General features: G+C 30.2%; 1 protein-coding gene across 2 annotated transcripts in view; it reads right to left on the bottom strand.

The window, feature by feature from the left end:
• Khc-73 (Kinesin heavy chain 73) overlaps nt 1-21,539 on the bottom strand; it is a 187,638-nt gene that overhangs the window by 84,946 nt on the left and 81,153 nt on the right. For both annotated transcript variants that reach the window (XM_088228830.1, XM_088228831.1), the window contains exon 3: nt 463-626. In XM_088228830.1, coding sequence (XP_088084956.1) covers nt 463-626 — 164 coding nt within the window. The remainder of the gene's footprint in view (nt 1-462; nt 627-21,539) is intronic.

Raw genomic sequence — 21,539 nt, 5'->3', positions numbered from 1 at the left:
TAATACAGCTATCTTCAACTGTCTGTAAAATGAAGTCGATTTTTCTGTACGAAAATGTGTGAAATTTAAAAAAAAGGTAATTATATGAATATTTCATTTTTCATGCAAAAAATTCGCTTTTACTTTATGGACAAATAAAGATGACTCAGTTAACTTCCACTGTGATACGGGCCCAGCTAACTTAAAATACATTAAACAAAATTAGATTTGAATTTCGAGTCATGTCAATTTACATTCGCGCAGGAATCAGTTTGAAATCTATAAAACGCCTTATAAACGTCTAGTCTTGTGTATATAATGCTTTTTTTTATTGTATAAAAATCAATATATATATAATGCTTTTTAAAATCTCCCCCCCCCCCCACCCCGCAGTTAAATAACATTATCGGTAAAGCACGACCGATAGAATTGAAATGACATTGTATTTACAAAATATCAACAGAAGCACCAATAAAAGCTCACCGGTCTGTCCATAGGCGAATATGCAGGCATTGTATCCCTGGAAGGCATTATCTAGGATATCCCTTCCAAGACAGTTGAACACATCCTCCTGGGAAGCATAATTTGGCAGCTCGGGGTCCAGCGAATAGAAGCAGTGGTCAAACGCAAATGTTTTCGGCAGTTTTCTGAAATAATAAAAAAGTGTGAATATTCAATATAAATAGAAAACTAGAAGTTAATCGCGTGAATCGTGTGTAAATTTTTGATATTAGTAGATAAACAAATATCTGTACCTCAGAGACAGACAGACGCAAATCCAGAATTTGATGAAATGACATTTCTATTTTCGTGTACAGTTTATGATCATGTCCATTGATTTTGAAGAAATGTAAGTCTTATAATAAAAAAACAATGTATTAAGATACTTAAAATACAAATTAATGTTCTGAATTATTAGAAATCACTTAGAGAAAAAAGATTCGTTAGGCTATTGTTGAACATCAGTCTGCCTCTGAGGTACAGATATAATATCGAAAAGGTAAAATGAAAAACAATGTGGAGAATTTAACCAAAAAAAACTAACAATAACCCACGGGTAACACATAAAATATTATGGTCTTTTTTCTTTGAATAACAAAAATAGAAAAAAAGTGGAGCTACAGAGGATTTTAAAATTGTCCAGTGTAATGTGAACACTTGACATTATGGATCGAATAATTAATATTCTGAAAGATTAGATCTGCAAACATGCCGAAAATTACTAGACCGTATTATACAAATTTGGAAGCTATAGTAATTACTGAAGTCTAATATTGAAGAGAGCATGTAATTAATGTGCTAGCCAGCGTTTAACGTTTCTCACTAATTAACTAAAATTAATTAACGGCACAGCGCTAAAAGCATGAAAGAATGGCCTATATAGATGTCTAAGATATAATATTTATAAATTGAAATAACGCGATTAACGCGAGGCACCATACTATGTGTATCCGAGTAAACAGTAAAGTAATCTGAATAGAAAATACAGCTGGATATATTTGTACATAAAAATAATTATATTTTATATTACAGTAGCTAAAATATAATATAGCAATAAAACAGATTATTTACTGCAATTATAAGACTAGAGTGAAATTCTTATATTCAGGGGCAAAATTACGCTCATTTTTACTGGCGGGAAATTCGAAGCGATCAATTTAATTTTGTTTTCAACAATTTGAATTTGTTCAAATTAAAAATATTTTAAGACATTCATTAGAACTAATGTGAAAAAAATTTAAAAAATGTCTGCATAAAAAAATAAATTAAATTAATACAACATGCGTTTTACGATATTTTCTCTTATGATGATTTTCTGAGTTCTTTATTAATTACAATTAAGTATGAAAAATTACCGAGGTACTGACACATTGTTTTAGTAAAAAATATCATCGCGTTTTTCTTTTTTTTGTCTTTTCCCAACCCATCTTGGGTCGGCCCTTCTGGTACGCAGTCTCAAAAATATCGTCGCATTAAATATAACTAGCAGGAAACAGGCAATAAAGTTCGGCCCTTCGGGCCTCCGGGCCTCGTTTTACGGCCCTACAGGCCTCAGTTGATCGGCCTCGGGCCTCGGCTGGTTTTCGGTCGGCAGAATTTTTTTTTTGTTCAGTGCAATCTAAATGTGAAAAAGAAAAATTTGTCGAAAATAATAATTTATAGACCCAGTATAAAATTATGCTTAGGCATAATGGTAGAATAAGGATAGTATAGTAAAAATTCTTAAACCTCGCATAAAATTATATTCGGTATAGAGCTGTGATAGCGACCATAGTTACTTGTTTCACGCTTATAGCTTTTATGTATATACTTTTTACAAAATATTTTTTATTGATAGCTTGTTATTTTATAAAAATCTCCGAGAATAAAACACCACAATAATAAAATAATAAATCACTAAATAAACATCATTATCGATTTTAATCGACGTAGGTTTCGTTAGATGCATGAAATTTGTATGGTTAGTTTTGTTTTGTTACTAATAGGAATAAGGTCTTAGCATTTGTAACTGCACATACGCACGCGGCTTGTTCATAGATGTACGCAAAAATGATGCATGGTTAAAAAATAAATAATGGAATAAGCTTATAAATAGATAACCAATTAAATGTATAGATATTAAATTATATTACAAAAAAAGGCTCTATCTAAGTTATCCATTTTTTTTAAAAATAAAAATCATATTATTTAAGATATTTCATTTTTTTCGAAACGTAAATAAAAAAAATATAACAATTTTAATACCCAAATAGGTTGTGTAAATCAAAAAAAAACTGATTGAAAATGTAAATCAAAAGAATTCATAAATAAAAAATACACAAACAGAAAAAAGGACCTACCCCTTTAAATATTTATATGGCTAAATAGTTTTAATAGCTTTTAGTTGTCCGAATAGATACCCTTAAAATTGGCAGACGTTACTTTTCGTGCATAGCGTAATTCATTAATTCGAGAAACATTTTTTTTGTTATTGAATTGAAAGGTTGAACTATCAAAGTGAGTCTTAAACCGTATTTACGAGTAGTTACAAATTAGAGCAAATAATATAAATAATACTAAAAAAATTGTGATTTTTTTCAACATGTTTTGACATTTTAATGTTGTTTTATTTCAATAAATTTCATTTAAGTTATAAGAGAGACATTTAAACTCTTTCTCCCTCATACACATTGTTTCTGTAAGACTGAGAGAGATGGTACTATACCGAATGATTTAAGCCGTCGGACAATTTTGCCGCAATTTTAAAATACAAAAATGAATCCGACTTAATTAGAGAATAGAGCTCAAATTACTATTCGCCAATATAGTCGACCGTTCAACATGCCATGAAATAACATAGGGTGGATTTATTAATAGTTTTTTTTTTTGGTTAATTCGTTTATTAATACATAGGTAAACACACGAAACAGTACACCATGGGGCCGACTAATCTCCACTCGATTTATTTTGGCAAAATTTTCACCCGCGAGTAGAAACTAAATAAATAAAACCAAAAAAGAAAATAAAAAACAAGTATTCACCCACCCTAATTTTACCGGATCGAGTGGATTGGTACGATACGTGTGAAACGGGCCCGTACATGACAGACACAATGAATCATTTTTGGAATAATAATGTATAAGATAATTTAATAAAGATAAACTTGTTTGACAATAGAGTCAAAACAAGCTGATTCGATAGAATTAGTTAAATATTTTTACCTCCGAAGGCCTCCGGATGTGTCCCAACTTAATAAAATCTCACGCTCGTCGGGGGGATGAAAACATTTCCCCTAACATGACATACGAGAAACGCGTCTTGAATATTTCAGGTATGCAATATTGGATCCGATGTAGAAAATGTTACAAAGAAGACACGGAGAAGAAAAAATATATATTCGAAGGTAAAAAGTGTGACGAGTTTGAATATACATTATTTTTACATATGAAATGGTTCAAAAATATTTGTATTTTAATAATAAACGAAAGCCGTGTAAATAAGAATTATTGATGACATGTTTTTCCATTAAAAGGAAAATAATGAAGGGAAATAAAGGTTTCTTATCAGATAATTAAGGAAATTTATGTGCACAAATTTGACAACCTATATATAATTTTATAAAGTAAAAATTAGTTAAGTAAAAACCTAATATCGTGAATAATGATTACATATGCACTGTAACTTTTGTTTTCTTCGTCATATTTAAACTCCTAAACCTTTTCTTGGCAATGTATCCTATAGGATACATGTCATCAATTCTTTTTTATAAACTAAAACACGAGTAATACAAGATTCAGTTACATATTTTTCATTTTAAACTGCATTATCATAAAATAAAAAACTTTGAGAAAAACAGAGCAAAAATATTTTTTTTTATAATTCTGAAGCCTTTTTAAAAATTAAATTACAAATTTAAAAGCTTGAATTAAATTTATTTGTCTACAGAATCACTTTGTAAAGCGCCCTTGAAGTATTATATTATAAGAATGGCGCTATATAAGTTATCCATTATTATAATAATAATATAAATATATTGATAGAATTTAAACTAAAGTCAATATGAAGCCAAAAAACTTTCAAAATGAGTTTGTTGTAACTCCTGGGAGTACAAAAAAAATAATTTGTATGATTTAATAAATAAAACTATTTGAAGCAGGAATGGTGGTTATAATTTTTATGGTATGTGATATTCCTCAGGTCAGGTCTCAACTTTTTAAAATTAAAAATAACAAAATATGTTTTTTAAAGCAGTGTCGCGGACTCCGGATCAGAAGATCCGAAGTTCGAACCTCTCTTTACCAAAACTTGTTTCTCATTTATTTAACACAATTATTTACAAGTAAAATAAATTGTCCCCAAAATTGGTTAATTTTAGTTCATCATAGGAATGCAAATATTTTTTTTTTAAATACGTACGTTAAAATCCTATTCCTAAAATAAGTCACTTTAAAGAGTTAAAACAACGCTCCTTTCCTCTCCTAGTCACCGAACTTCCAGGAAACGTAGAATCACTTATCTCCGGAGCGGAACCTGAATGCATTTCTGCACGATAACTAAACGTTTCGCAACTTTTTAGATCCTACTGTTTTACAGATATGGGGTTCCAAAAAGGTAAATCCAAAGAAATCGGATAAGCAACGCTTCCTTTACGGGCATATCTTTAATATTCTGATAAGGGAGTAAAAAGTCCCACAAGAGGGAATACATAATCACCACCGATTACGTGTATTCCAGAGGGGAGTAAAGTAGCCCTTAAATTTTAAATGGCATACGAACACCGAGAGAATCAAGATGTATGGGTTTAGGTGAAGAAGACTAATTGGATGGGAGGGACAAATTGATTCAATCGGAAATTGATTTGCAGACGACTAAAATGGCGCGTCATGATTGAATGATTTTGTACCTATATACACTTTTTGTCAGAAATGTTTCAATTCTATTGAAAAACTACGGATTAATCAAACTTATCCATTTTTACGTTGTTAATGCGGTCTAATAGTAGGCCTACGGGTATATCAATGAAGATAAATCAATTTAAAAGCTATTTAGGATAAAACTTTACTTAATTCGGTTGTGAGATATGGGGCTTTATTTTATTTAATATATACCTATTTATGTGTATGTTTATATAATATACATATATGTATAAACATAGAGTTTCTTTTTTAATTTTTTTTAATACATAGTACTCGTACAACTATTAAAAAATGTTACACGGCAAAAAAAACATCATATTATACTTATATAATTAAGTATTTCAACTGTAATAAATCTAACCTAACTATTGTAAAATGTATATTATTTTTTGTTTAAATATAAATAACTTGATCGAGCATATTATTTCTTATTGAAAAAAAAAACTTTTTTGCACTAAACAAATTGTCCATTATTATTATAAAAGAATTATCGTAATGATTAAAATTCTTTACAAAATAATAGGAAACAAAAAAGGATTTTCTAACAGAAAACTTCTGCGAAAGGTTTATTGGCACGAATCTCATTTCTCAACAAGACGAAGAATAAAAGGATGCCAGAACTGTTGCATAAATAATATTAAGGGCGTTAGCTTCAGTATTTCATACTTCGCGAAGGAAGAAATTGAAACTTGATTTATTCATGGAGTAGACGCAGAGTACAAACTTTACTAGATTCCATTCAGTAAACACCCACTCACAATTTCCTGAGTGAGTAAATCAACAAATATATATCTTATGAAATCATTGAAAAGAACCACACTTTGCTTTAATTCTTTACACTTACCTAGCTATTTGTAGGAAGTAAGTATATACGAGTATATATATCACCAAACCATTAATCGAAGAGGTTTTTTACTTATTTTTATTGTGGATACTTGAATTGATTGTATTTCGATATATTATTATAAACCTACAAAAAAATAGTAGTGAAGGACGAAAAACTAATATATTTTGGTGGTTTAAAAAAAGATAAGTGGAAATAACTTCGGTGTATTTATTTAGTCCACTCCAGACTGCAATACGGTATATCACGGGAGAAAAATAGATTTAGAATCTAGATAATACCGAACTGCTTACATATTTAAAGTTCTTCCATTTTCTGCGATTCAACGCCATAATATGCATATTCCGTAGAGATTTTCAATTTTCGACTCCATCTTATCTATGCATATATAGGAAAGGCTTGCAAATATGTATTGCAATTAAATTTAGTTTGACATATCAATATATAATATTTTAACATCAGAGTTAAGGCCTAATTACAGTTTTTCAACTAATTATATTCTAATAGGTACCTTCAAGTTAGAAAGTCTCAATAATCGTTACGAAAAATAAAACTCTTTGAACCAGCACCGTGGGAAGATTAAAGCTATGTCTTTTTTTTTAAAATCAGTAGACGTAATTTAGGGACGAGTAACCTTTAAGTTACATTTAACAATTAATTGAAGCTTTGAGACATAAAGTTATGAAACCATTCAATACACAAAAAGTTTCTTGAAATACTTGGAAAAAAATAAATGTTTGTAAAATACAACAAAAAAAATTTAACAAGAGAGATGAACACTGCGAACAGCTTCAACTAAGCATCTCTGCATAATGAACCATGTCATTTAAGTCTTTGTCCAATGTTAGGACTAGGAAAAAAAATGACAAAAAGGTTTCCTTCTACACAGATAAATGGATGTAATTTGCTAAAAACGAAACACTATTCATTTCGATTTATAGGAGATATTGAGCGAGTATGTTTAATGTACCTATATACAAAATGATATAGATATATCTTCATTAAAAATATCACCGTCAAAAACACTAAATAAAAAATAATCATTCTATGGTCTAATTGAACCGAAAGATTAATTATTATGCGTCGAACTAGTTTACAAAACTAACAGGCCATTAAAGAAACATAACATATAATATTGTTGGTTAAATATAATAGCCTTGTAAAGTAGGTACTCGTATAACCTTCGTTCTCAATGCAATGAAATAACCAATATTTTACATACATGTTTTACATTACAAGGGTGGAGGGTAAAGTATATTGTATTGAAATTAAAGCACGCATATGCTAGAACAATGTTACTTATAATCATTATTATAAACAATTAATTACCTTAGGAATACTATTGTCTATTTTTCTTTTAAAACGATTAAATTGAAACTATAAAATAATAAATAACTCATATGAACGAACCCTTTGATAAAACCATTTATATATTAGCAAAAAACCATTGTGCAAGTATGTATATAGAAATTAGATAAATGTTATATTATTAGTATGCAAGGAGGATGTTTTTTTTAATCTTTCCGAATCCGAAAATTATTTGTAATATTTGAAGCATTGACTTTGTGGATCATTTTTATCCAATATATTTAAATAGGTTGGAAGTTACTTGAAAACGCCCAAAATATTGCGTTTTTACTGTTAAACTTTATGAGTTCGTTAAAATAAGTGTTAAATAAAATACACAATAAAAAAGGCATAAATTTTATGGTTCTTTGTTATGTTATACATATAACTTATATCGCCACGAGCCATAAGATGCACCCGAGTACAGCCGAACGTAATCCGAACATCCCGACCGCAGGTTTCGGGATGTCTCATGTTTTAATGGCCAAAGCTGGCCGAAACCGATACTTCGATCAGTCACTAAATTAAAGACAATATATTTTCACATGCAGATTTTTATGCTAAGAAAAAAGTTATTTTTAAGAATTTCATTTTGCGAAACATTAATTGATAAAAATAGTATTATATTAGTTACTACACTTGAATAGAGTTTTTTTTATAAACATTTAATATTCCAGATCTACTTTATTATTGCATGTTATAGTGCGAAAGTGTGAAGATTTTTTTAGTATAAAGCTTCATCTATTAATCGAGTAGGTAAATTGCAAAAGAGTTATCGTTTCCACGGTCACAATAAAGTGCTTTGTTTTAAAAATTATAAATAGTAGGGGATTTTTAAATACATTTTTCTAGAAGTGTCAAATAACCCATTAAATATTATAAGGAGGTTTCTAAAGGGTCTTAATATACCGAGGGAAATGATTTACTAAGTCCCCAAAGTAGCCACATGAAGATACAAAGTGTAATTAAAGTTCTAAGCTTTCATCGATAATAACTATTCGATCATCTTTAGTTTGTGACAACCAATAATTGAATGAAAACATATAATATAATAGTGCGGTCGACTTGTTTAGTTATAAAACTAACTACTTTATAAAATTTAAAATACAAAATTATCATAACATTTTTACTATAATTTATTTTAAACTTTTTGTAGGCAATAAATGTATATTGGCGGTCCCCGTGTAAAAAGCAATGTAATGAAACAACGATTTTAATAGGAACACTGAGAATCATACGAAATCAATAATCACGAAAAACGGGAGAATATGAAATTATATCGGCCATTTTTGATAGTAAAAAAAAGCAATGTAACTTCTTACATTCAATTGAAGATGGTGGTGGCGCTCACAACAATAATTTCAGCTAAAAAATAATTGTGATAAAAGGAACAATCAACTTTCGTGGTTCAGTTTTTAATATTTCTTTATTGACCAACGAGAGCGGTAATCTAAATGCGCATTGTTTTTTTAATATTTTTATTTTTTTGGCTCTAACGGGATTTTAAATAGGATGATCTTCATGGCGGCAATGCAGAACCGAACTCAAGTCATGTGTTGTCTATTTCCATAAAAGGGAAGAATGTTTATCTACTTATACACTAACGAGTAGGACTGGAAAGCGTTTTTCGGTCGGGGGTCGGGCTGGGCTGCTCCTTCGCCGCCGTGGTGGGTTATTGAAGACGCTGTCCTGGATAGGATTGGGTTTTCATAATGCGTGTGGTTGATAAGGTTGGTTGTTAAGTTGGTTGATAGGTCGGTTGATAGATTAGTTGATAGGTCTTGGACTAGGATGCTAGATTTGGAATAGGTTGATGCTAGGTTTTCGTCTTGAATAGGGTAGTGCTAGGAATGGAGCTAATTTAGAAACAATGATTTTCTGTTTTTGGGCTTAATCGGTTTAAATTATTTAGCTGGTGGAGGGGTGGTAACGGTTCTGGCTCTCCCGATCGGACTTGTTTCTTCTGGTTTACTAACAAGCTAATGAACTAACATACCCCATCGCCGTCAGAATTGGGAAAATTTGATTGAGGGTGACAGACAAATTGATTGTATATACTTGACTGGTTGCTCTGACAGCGATCGGGGCATTGAAAGTAGTAAATGTAAATTTTAAAAAATAAATAAATTTATCGTCCATTACAGCTTAAAAGAATTTGCTTTTGAAATGTGCGGATCTGAAAAGAGGCCACAAGACCTTTAAAACAGAGTCGGGTAAGTGGGTGGGGCTTTCGATGACCAACGAGCGCTTTCGCATTTCACCAGTCTTTGAAATGCCTTATTCGGTTAGTAAGCTCGTTGGTATATAAAGGAAATGAGATAAAACTATTATAGACCTAGAAAATAAATTGATACATCGTACAAAAATTAATAACTATAGGGTTTTGTTTAGAAATATCTATTAAAAAAAAAAAAAAAATTATTATAAAAAAGCTAAAAATTCTTGTAGCCACATATAATTTTAAAGGTATTATTACGTATTTCAGTCTCCATCACCCTTATAAAATTAACGAAAATGAATTATCAGAAACCTTGGAGGTATACCTACTCATAAAAAAATGACTAAGGAACGATCGGTTTAAATAAATAAAAATCTGCTAAAGGTCACAGCTGGATAAAAAGTACGACGATATCCGGGGTTTTAATAAAACCACGACAAGAAAAACACATTTGGAAAGCCGAGAAGGAATTCATCTGGAAGGAAAACAGAAAGAGAAGCAGTGAGTACAAGCGGTAAGCATTCTTCGCTTTATTGCGTCTCAGTACGAAAAATACATTTCCTTTTAAGAGTGAAGTTTTTATTACCCTTATTGTCGAGAAACTAGGCAGAGACTGGAATTCACAACTTTGAAAATTTGAAACACGATTGAAATAATCCAAATGAATTGCGGAAAGCGGCTTTCTCTCAACTTCTTTATTCTTTATCTCCTTAATTAGTTTGTAACTTCCAGAACGTGATCTTAATATAATACGACATCGGTTTTGTACGTGGAAGTGGTGGCAAAGCAGACGCAGGGAAACTGGAAGTAGAGTTTAAACCCAAGGAAAATGTGTCCACAACTTCGATTATTTTTTGACAAAATGTCAAGGAAAATGAATGACCTCGTTCAGTGGAAAAATTTATTTCAGTTTTCAGAAATTTAAAAGCACACAATTTGAAATTTAAATCAATAACTACATTAGAAATATAAGAATATATATTTTTTTTCATTTATAAACTTTCTTGCACAAATTATTATAAACTAATATTTTCAAATAGCTCGCTTTAACGAATATATTTTTTGGTTATACGCAAAAAAAAAAATTCATCGCATTTTCAAAATAATTATTATAAATTATAAAGAAAATAAAATAATGTTATAATTAAGATAAGGTAGTTTAATTTGTGGATATTTTAGAAAAAATTATTTTTCAAGCGAGGATTTTTATTATTTTCATAAAATATTATCTACCATTTCTTACTATCGATAACATCTAAAAGACACGATTCATACAAGTTTTAGTGCATAGAAAGTATATTTATATCTAATGTAATACCGACGTTCAAATAAGTGTGTGCCATACTGCCATCAAGACGGTAAATCGCTAGAATAATGTATAGTTTTTAGCATTTGAGTTTTTGTTTTTCATAATTTTTTCCATATACTTAAACTAAAAATCTGTTTTTTCGACTTATGATTCTATTTTATCGGATGTGTATTCTTTATTTAAGAATAAGCTCCTAAGTACGAATATATACTAAGAATGAATAGTGTACTGGGAATTATAAGTCGCTGCCCAAAGTCTTGTATGTACTAACGGAAAAAATAATAATTCTTTAGCTACATGGACGCGAAATAAGACAAATTTGACAACATAACCGAATACCGCACGCAACTACACTGGCTCAGTATCAGGCATAGAAGAAACATTTACATTCTATCACTTCTTCACAATATTTATTTTATATTTCCTTATTTTTTCTTCAGGTGATAGAACAAATATAAAAAAATTATCGCCATATCTGTATCCAATCAACAATATCAAAACTTTTTGAGTCATTAAATTTTTAATTAAATTTACATTTAAATTTACATTAAAATTATAAAATTATATGTCAAGGTAAATTCTATAACATCACAGCCACTTTACGCTTCGAGCAGCTTACCACAGGGAAGTCACTTGGGACCAGTACTGTTTTTAATTTTCATGATGACATTGTTTCAATTATTGAGGATGTAGAAGTTGTCTTGTTTGCAGACGACATAAGAATATATAAGGAAATATCAAATGTTAATGATTGTCAAACACTTCAGTTTAACTTAAATAAACTAAATAGTTGGTGCATACAAAATAATTTATTTTTAAATGTAAGTAAGTGCAAATCAATAACTTTCTGTCGAAAAAAACCCTATTATGTATGAATACACTATAAATGACATATTGCTCGAAAGGGTGAGCGAAATAAGAGACCTGGGTGTAGTGTTTGATGTAAAACTAGATTTTACACTTCAGTTTAACTTAAATAAACTAAATGGTTGGTGCATACAAAATAATTTATTTTTAAATGTAAGTAAGTGCAAATCAATTACTTTCTGTCGAAAAAACCCCTATTATGTATGAATACACTATAAATGACATATTGCTCGAAAGGGTGAGCGAAATAAGAGACCTGGGTGTAGTGTTTGATGTAAAACTAGATTTCGACATATTGCTCGAAAGGGTGAGCGAAATAAGAGACCTGGGTGTAGTGTTTGATGTAAAACTAGATTTTACACTTCAGTTTAACTTAAATAAACTAAATAGTTGGTGAATACAAAATAATTTATTTTTAAATGTAAGTAAGTGCAAATCAATAACTTTCTGTCGAAAAAACCCCTATTATGTATGAATACACTATAAATGACATATTGCTCGAAAGGGTGAGCGAAATAAGAGACCTGGGTGTAGTGTTTGATGTAAAACTAGATTTCGACATATTGCTCGAAAAGGTGAGCGAAATAAGAGACATGGGTGTAGTGTTTGATGTAAAACTAGATTTTACACTTCAGTTTAACTTAAATAAACTAAATAGTTGGTGAATACAAAATAATTTATTTTTAAATGTAAGTAAGTGCAAATCAATAACTTTCTGTCGAAAAAACCCCTATTATGTATGAATACACTATAAATGACATATTGCTCGAAAGGGTGAGCGAAATAAGAGACCTGGGTGTAGTGTTTGATGTAAAACTAGATTTCGACATATTGCTCGAAAAGGTGAGCGAAATAAGAGACCTGGGTGTAGTGTTTGATGTAAAACTAGATTTTACACTTCAGTTTAACTTAAATAAACTAAATAGTTTTTTTCTTTTATTATTCCATCACAAACACTCGACCATAAATGAACCGTTATGGATCTCTAAGGTTCGGGTAATCTGATACCTGATATATAATGGCAATTTCTAAGTACAATTCATGAGTAAGATTTTTTATTTTAACCTTGAAATAACGAGTAGTCATCACATATGTCAAACAATATAAAAAAAACTAATTAAATATCAAGAATAATTCATTATATGTCAATTTTAGTTTTTTTTGAGAACTCGTAAATTTATTTGTCTTGCGGTGTATAGTGTAAATTCTTTACAATTTGCTTTTAAATTCTAACATTTTTCTTATATCCATATTTTTTACCTTTTTTATTAAGCAAAGTTTCGATTTTTATTTTCCATTGCAGTGTGCTTTTTATGGTTTCTTCATGTACACAATTTTTTTTTTATTATTATTATTACTTACTGTGTTTGTACTTACCGGTATAATTTTTGTAAATGCCCCTTTGGAGTATTGTAAAATTAAATAAATAAAAATAGATTTATAAATATTTTAAATAATCCCACTTAGCCCGTTTATACGAGAGAGCTCTTCCAACCACTATCACAACACCTATCTTTTCGTTCTAGAAAGAACCCTTTTAATACCCTTTCATTGCTCTAATTTTCATGCCTCCTCTTTCACAGTAGTAGCTGCTCGATTGTGGTAAAATTTACCCACTAATGTTAGAGACGCCCCTTCTTAATTTACATTTAAGTCAAGGTTTAAATGTCACTATCTAAATATTTAAGTTGTTCCTTTATCCTTCTTCTTTCCTTTCCATCCCCTCTCCTCTCTTCATAGTATAGTGTTTTTTTTTTTCGATAATCTTTGTTTTTAATTTTGTATAAAATCATAAGATTCAATATCTCCATGTACTTGTCATTTTCTCAAACTGAACGGTTTAGGTAGGTAGAAAGAAATTGCCTTAAAACAATATATGCCCGCCCTTATATGTATAAAATAAAATAGAAATAAAATAATGAACAAATTAGCATTCATAACTCTTTTTTTTTTAAATGGTCTATTGAGCATATAAGAACTAGGGCAGCGTAATGGAACTTTTAACAGATCCGCCTCGTGGTGTAATGGTCAGCACGTTTGCCTACAATGCAAGAGGTTCCGGGTTCGATTCCAGACGTAATTTAGATAAAATATTTGTTAAAAAGGGTTTTTATACTAGAATAATTTATAGTCCCTGGACTGTCACCTGATGCGTAAGGCTGATCACCTTACCCTCATGTAATAAAAACCATCAAAATATTCTGCGATTGGTGTACCAATGCAGTGCCTAATGCACCATTCAGTGCGGAAAGCGAATGATTATGAATGTAATACATATGTTATTAAATATTGTATAGCCTTGTGTTTAGTTTATCAAAGGAAAATAAAAGGAATTTGAAGTAATGTTTATTAAAATAATTGCGAATGTTACCATCAATAAATAACACATTAGTTATAGTAGCAATATATCAAACTTTTTTATCGTATCAGTTTAAACCATTATAAAAAAACAAATATACTAGGTACGCAAAATTAATGAATGAAAAAATAGGTACTTGACATATATATTTTAGTGTGTTTTTCGTTTCTCGGAAAGATCTCGCAACAGAGTCGGAATGGAGTGGTCATGGCGCGTGACCAGCATCTAGCTAAAGGGGATTACTCTGTGTAACAACGTGACAATTTAAGGCTGGTAAAACGCACCAAAAATCAAGAAATCATACGATTTCGCCATTTTAAAACGTTAGTTTTTTTTTTATCGCGCAATAATAAAAAAACATAAATTAGATAAAAACAATAATTTTTAAAGGTATTTATTTCTATTTAAAAAAAGTACTAAAAAGTTTTATGTAACTAAAATATAATTACGTTTAAACCGGCAGATTACGACATTTCAAATTTAGACTAAACTTGGGTATCTGGGTTTTCATATAAGTATTGAACTAAAATTTGTTGTAATAATTTGAAGATAATAAATTGAACATAAAAGTGGCCGAAGCAAATTTTTTAATATATTTTTAATAGAAATACAAGCATTTTAAATCACATACATTTTTGTGACATTTTCCTTTATTTCTACGTAAAATTATGCCTTCAGTAATACTTTAAAAAAATATATTTATTGAAATATAGGAATATGAAAAATAGATACCTAAATCTGGATGCATTTTATTACTCAGCACCTAACTAACCATCATAACTAAATTGCACTAAATATATAAGTAGGTTCGCAAGTAAAAACATGTTACTTGAGGGATGGAGAACATTAACTTATGTTTTTTAATACAGTTTCAATAAACATGAATATTGAATACATTATTTTTTTTATGGAAAAATTATACAGCGCCATTTTCGTAATGTAATACCTTAAGGGCGCTTTACAATGTGATTCTGTGAATATCAATCACTGAATCTACGGATTTATTCTAATGATTTAGAGAACAGGGACCCGATTACAATGGGAAGTTAACAGAGTTATCTTCGACTGTCTATAAAGAAAAACCGATATTTGTGTACAAAAATGAGTATACTTGCATGAACATTTAAAATATCTTCGTCGGTAACCTATAATATAACATGTTTAGAAGAAAAAATGGTGTGCATATTCCACTTTTCATTCAGAGAACTTAATTTTACTTGGTAGATCAAATTTAAGATAAATGTGAACTTCTCACTGTAATCGGGTCCCAGGTGGGTTTTAAGTTTCTTTTGAAACGTCACATCATTCTTGTTTCAGTTTAACACCTCCGCTGGAAGAGCATTCCACGCTATGGGGCTTGCTATCGCAAAAGCGTGATCACCGAATTTAGTGCGCTAGTTGAATACAAGTATAATAACTTTCCTATCGCCGTAGATGTAGCTGGTCTAAGCGTAAGACGTCTGTCAGATAGTTTATCTGGAATGCATAGTTCTTTTAGAGATTCCGGAGCAAAGTTGTGCAGTAACATGAGCCAACAGAGTAAAAAATTTTTTAAAAAAAAACAAATTCCGAGACAATCGCAATTAAAGCTTTTTTATTATTTCAACGCAGGTTTTCTCCCACAATTTTATTTTATTTTAAAGCTTTGAGAAAGCAATGTTTATTGTAGGAATAGCATAAAATTTGAAATCTTAAAACAAAAATTTGAAATATATAAAGACTGTTGACTTAATGCATTTTGTCAGCATAGCCTCGATGTACGTAAATAAACTACCTAAAGATGCAAAAATACGAGTTAGTAAACATTTCATTATTATATCGAATAAAAATAATTTCTTTTCAAAATTGCAACGTATCTTTTTTATTATTTCTTACAGCGAAAATTAGAGTTCAAATTGAACCCATTTGATATGCATATTATTCTAGATACCTTATTAACCGTCTTGATAGTTTTCCTATCCGCACCCAGTAGTGCATAGGGCACTGCATTAGTACTCCAATTTCAGCGTATCTCGATCATTTTTATTACGTTGAATGTCATATTATAGGCGGGCATATTGCCTTGAGGCAATAATATAAGCGCCTATAATATAACCTAGGTATTAATACAGAATCTTATAATTACAAATCTACACTATACTAAAAAGAAAGGAGGGGGAATGGGAAGGAAAGAAGGAGAAAGAAAAAACTTAAGTATTTAGATAGTGGCATTTTAGCTGATTAAATGTAAATAAAGAGGGGTCGTTTTTGAAATTCGTAGTAGATTATTCCACAATCGAAAAATTACTAATGTGAAAGAGGAGGCAAAAAAAATAGAGTGGTGAATGGGTATTAAACGAGTTTTCTCGTTATTAGAACGAAGAAATAGTCCATGTTGTGATAGAGGTTGGAAGAGGTCTCCCAGATAAACAGGCGAAGATGGATTATTAAAAATATTGTGAAGAAGTTAAACTGCAAACAAATGTACACACAGTATGGCGAAATTTTTGACAATTTAGAGGAAGTACTAAAAAACGAGGGACATTATTTTAACAAATAATGAGAGGCGATTCCTATCACAAAAGATACCATAGCATAAATCGCATCTTTAACATTTGATATCAATAAAATAAATAATTGAAAAAGAGTTTGATTCTCAAAGTGCATTCCTCGGTTATTTAAAGGAAGAAGTGTTCTCACGTAAAATATTGGTATTGTCGATTACGATGTTTTGGCGATCGTGATTCGATATATCTACTTTTTAAGGATCTAACTGATACCAACGAAAAACGTTAGTATTGAAATATTGGTATTGTCGATTACGATGTTTTGGCGATCGTGATTCGATATATCTACTTTTTAAGGATCTAACTGATACCAACGAAAAACGTTAGTGAAGGAACACTAGACCCTGAAAACAACTGAAGTACCAAAAACATATTGGAAGAAAGCTTTGTATGTATCAGCAAAGCAATGAAGAACTGGATCAAGAAGAAAAAACGGCATTCCGCTTCAGGTGCCAGTCCGGGAACAAAGCAATATTGCAGTGTACAACCACATTAAGAACAATATTTCACATTCCACCTGCAACCACTACGCTACGAGGCGAACATATCTCCGCTGATTTTCTTTTTCAGGATTTTTACTTGATAGTGGCCAACGAGTTCAAAACACTCCTCCAGGGTAAGGTTCTATTTCACACAAAGAACTGTATTCTTCATCCGCCCGGACACGAATCTTATGAATATTATTTTTAATAATAATTTAACCAGAATGCATATTTTACTGTATTATTATATAAGTGCCATATTTTATAACATAAATATGTTTCTTTTATTAACATAACATGATGTATGTAACGGATACTTCAATAATTTTTTTTAACTGTAAACTACATGGTACTACATACAATTAAATATTTTTCTTACTATGTATTCTGTTTTTATTTCTTTATTCTATTATGTATAGTTTTAAAATATTTTTATATACATATTTATATATTTTAAATGTTTTTTACTGTTTTCACTACAGTTATTACGTTGTTTTTATTATGTTTTTTCTTCGTTTTTACTACATTTTTACTATGTTTTTACTACATTTTTACTATGTTTTTACTACATTTTTTAACATGTTTTTCACTTTGTCCTCTATCTTTATGTTTGTTTGTCCTCTATCTTTATAACTGTTTCTATATATTGATTACTGTTTTTTTTTTTTTTTACTGTCTTAGAACGGGGTGATAACAACCCTAGTTAGGCAGTTAAAGCAACTTTGAATAAATTACAATTTTGTGTATGTAATATAATGATAATAAATTAATTAATTACATTATATCAATTATATAATATATTTGAGAAAACATATTTCTCGGTATTTATTCCGTAATGCTTTAAAAAAAACTTTTTATAAAACAAACACGGAATGGCAACTCTTATAAAAAGCAATAACTCGTGTCTAATAATGCTAAGTCAACCGAGAGTATTAAATAACCGTATCGGTAAACGAAAAATAGTTTTTTTTTATTTATACAATTTGTAAAAACAAGATAGTCTTTAGTACCGCAGTTGTAGCCATTATTACAGTTATAATAAAATTGCATAACTTTTCGAGACGAATCATTAATTTGATGGAATAATGTCGCATAATAATTATTTATCCAATGCTGAAATAACGATAGAAAACATAATAATATAATTTATAACAAAAAACTGAAACAAATAAGTCAATTCCAATGACATAATTAAAAAGACACGTTAAAACTTGTTACAAGCGCGATTAAATAGACATTTTAATTCGGGGATATTCGCCTTCCGGGCTTTCATTCTGTAACGGACTTTCATCGTGATCAGGCGTAACGCTACGCAGAAATATGCTGTCGTTTATGATGAAACAATGCTTTTATGAGGAACTTCAGCCCTACGGGGAATTAAATACAAAAAAAGTTTTCTTGCGCGAGGTACAAATTAGAACATTAAATTGTACGGCAAAATGTCTTGAAAATAAATGTACGAAATAATAATAAAAACTCACTACTTTGAATCACGTCACTGGTTCATATGAACCATCCAATGATATGAGAGATTTGAAGGATATCTGGTTTGGTCATCATAAACGGACCAATCGGAAGAACTGTCAGAGAACAACCTCTGACGTCAGACGCGGAGTTATTTCAGAAATACAAAACTTTAAAAAATCATAGCGCTGATAATACAATATATATAAAAATAAAAATAAATTGGCTTAGTTTAATATTCTATTAACAAATAAAAAAAGACACTGAACTTTTTTGAAAACAAAACAGATATATCGTTTAATTTGTAAACACAGCGTTTATAGTAAACCCTGTCACATCTGAAACCACGATGATCGGTACGAGCAAGACATAAAAAATAATTTAGAAGCGTTTCCACACTAAAAATAATTTTTAAAAAACGAATACTTCTGCATTAGTGAAAGCAGGAGTACGGAGGGGGTAGCTAGCTCTGCGCTCTGCATAAATAAGCAACCATTTGTTTTTTTAAATGTTTTTTTTTAATTTTGAAAAGCTTCTAAATTATTTTTTTAATCATCGTGGTTTCGTGGATCGATGTGACAGGGTTTACCATACACGCTGTACAATACAATTCATGGTATAAGTATATAAAATTAGTTACATTTTATGAACAATTTCCAAATTTAACGAAATGAATACATAGTAGTAATATTGGCACATAAATAAATAATACTAGGTAAGAAAATATATAAATCCCTTTCATAGATGAATGATTGCATGTGTATCGTGATTTGCTTTACATTTTTTTATATTGTTGAGGACGATGCAATAATTGCTTTATCTAAAATGTAGCTAGTATAGGAGTGACTTGTCTATATGTGCTGAATTGGTAATAAATTAAATAAGATAAAAATAATATGGCTGTTATGAAATCACTTTTGGTCATAATATTACATTTCAACTATCGTTCCTATTTTCAGAAAAGACAGCGCCATTGTTTCAAAATAGGAATCGAGTTTCAGCGCGGTTGTGTATTGATCGGTGTACCTTATTACTGGCAACATAAATATACTTATACTTAGGGATCGGACAACAAATCGACCTGACGAGTGGCTACAGTTTGTAAATGACACTAAACTAACCCTGTTATTTACAGTTAATATTAATAAGGAAGATACTAATTTTCACAAATTTACCGTTAACATCTTTTTTTTCGGCTCTCAGTAATCGTGTTAAATACAATCATTTCTAAAATAAATATATTCGGTAAGTGGTTTAAATGTTCTCACATACTAAAGTAAAAATATTAATCGGATTATAAAAACGACAAACAAAATATAACAGAATAGAACATGTCAAAAACGCCACGAAATATATTTTAAACTCGCCTCAAATATAATTTAGAATGACGGCAGGAAATTCTCCAAAACAAACAAGCTCGCCGAAGCCAGTTTTCAAACTAAAAACGAAAATTTCTGTATAATGCCGACTACCAACATAAGCAGAGAAAAAATACAAATTCGGGGGATACCAGCAATAAAAATAAACTCGTCGCATTTTAACTTCGGTAGGCACGTCAGAAAATAAATTTTAAATTTCGTGAAATTTTATTTGAATGGCCCTGCTGAGAACGTAAATGCGGACAGGGACAGCGTTCTTGAGTGAAGCCTTCACGGTTCAGTGTTCAGTATTCATAATGAAGAGCCACGGAGTGCTCCTCCTCTGCCCTCTTGAGTTGCAGAGCACAATCTTGCCCGATTAAATGTAATTACAGCATGTTTACATAGACCCCGTCAACTAAGAGCACGCCAGCACAATGGTTATCAATTATAATTTAATTAACATAACAATGTTTGAATAAAATGTTTATTTAAATACGTATATCGAATCAGAATGATTTTATTTTTACTGTGGAGGTGTTAGATTAGTGATTTTAAAAATATTTTTAAAAATTAGTTTTTAAACTAATATTCTTTACCCTTACTTCACAAAAATCAACGAATTACAAACAAATCGATCGAACCCCCACTTCAAGGGTGCCATAAGTAAAAAAAAAAAGGTTTTTGAGTTATGTATGACATTTAATAGCATTTGGAATATAGTACACTGTGCTAAACTGCCATAACTTAAACTAAACTAACTTCATTAAAATCGCATACGAGTGCATAATGCATATTATGATATTTCTTTATAGTCATAACATGTTTATTAAGTATCAAAATCAAGGATAAAAGGTATTTTTTAAATAAATTATTACATTAATGATTACATGTTACATTATATTGAGTGCATTGATATGATGTCAAAACTTGCCAACATAAAAATTTTTGAAGTCATTTTCCTCAGTTTGACACATTTTGAGTTGTGGCACTAGACAGGGGGGGTGCGACATGCAGAATGACAAATGTTACACTTATGACTACATAATCCAACCAATTACAATTCGTAAGCCTTGTAAATTTCAACACTTCCATACTAGACCTCAGAATAATCTAAAAATTTTCCAGTCTCCGTTGAGATATGTTTACCTTATTTACAATAAATACAAGTTTTGCAGTGGCCTTGCGGTCCTCAGTTCGATTCCTGGCACGGAAGGCATGAAATATTGAGTTCAAAGTGTTTCATAGGAAGTATTTAAGGTCCGTTATTGTTTAAAATTTATATTAATAAATTATTCAACCTACCGACTGGAGGCAAAACAATAACTTTCGCTGATGAGACGAAACTGATATTCGACAAAAAAGCAAAA

This window comes from Micrasema longulum, unplaced genomic scaffold (genome assembly GCF_059751315.1).
Source record: "Micrasema longulum isolate JH-2025_06_02 unplaced genomic scaffold, ASM5975131v1 h1tg000611l, whole genome shotgun sequence".
NCBI lineage: Eukaryota > Metazoa > Arthropoda > Insecta > Trichoptera > Brachycentridae > Micrasema > Micrasema longulum.
The sequence above is the reverse complement of the archived record's forward strand: the minus strand, read 5'-3'. Positions and strand labels throughout refer to the sequence as shown.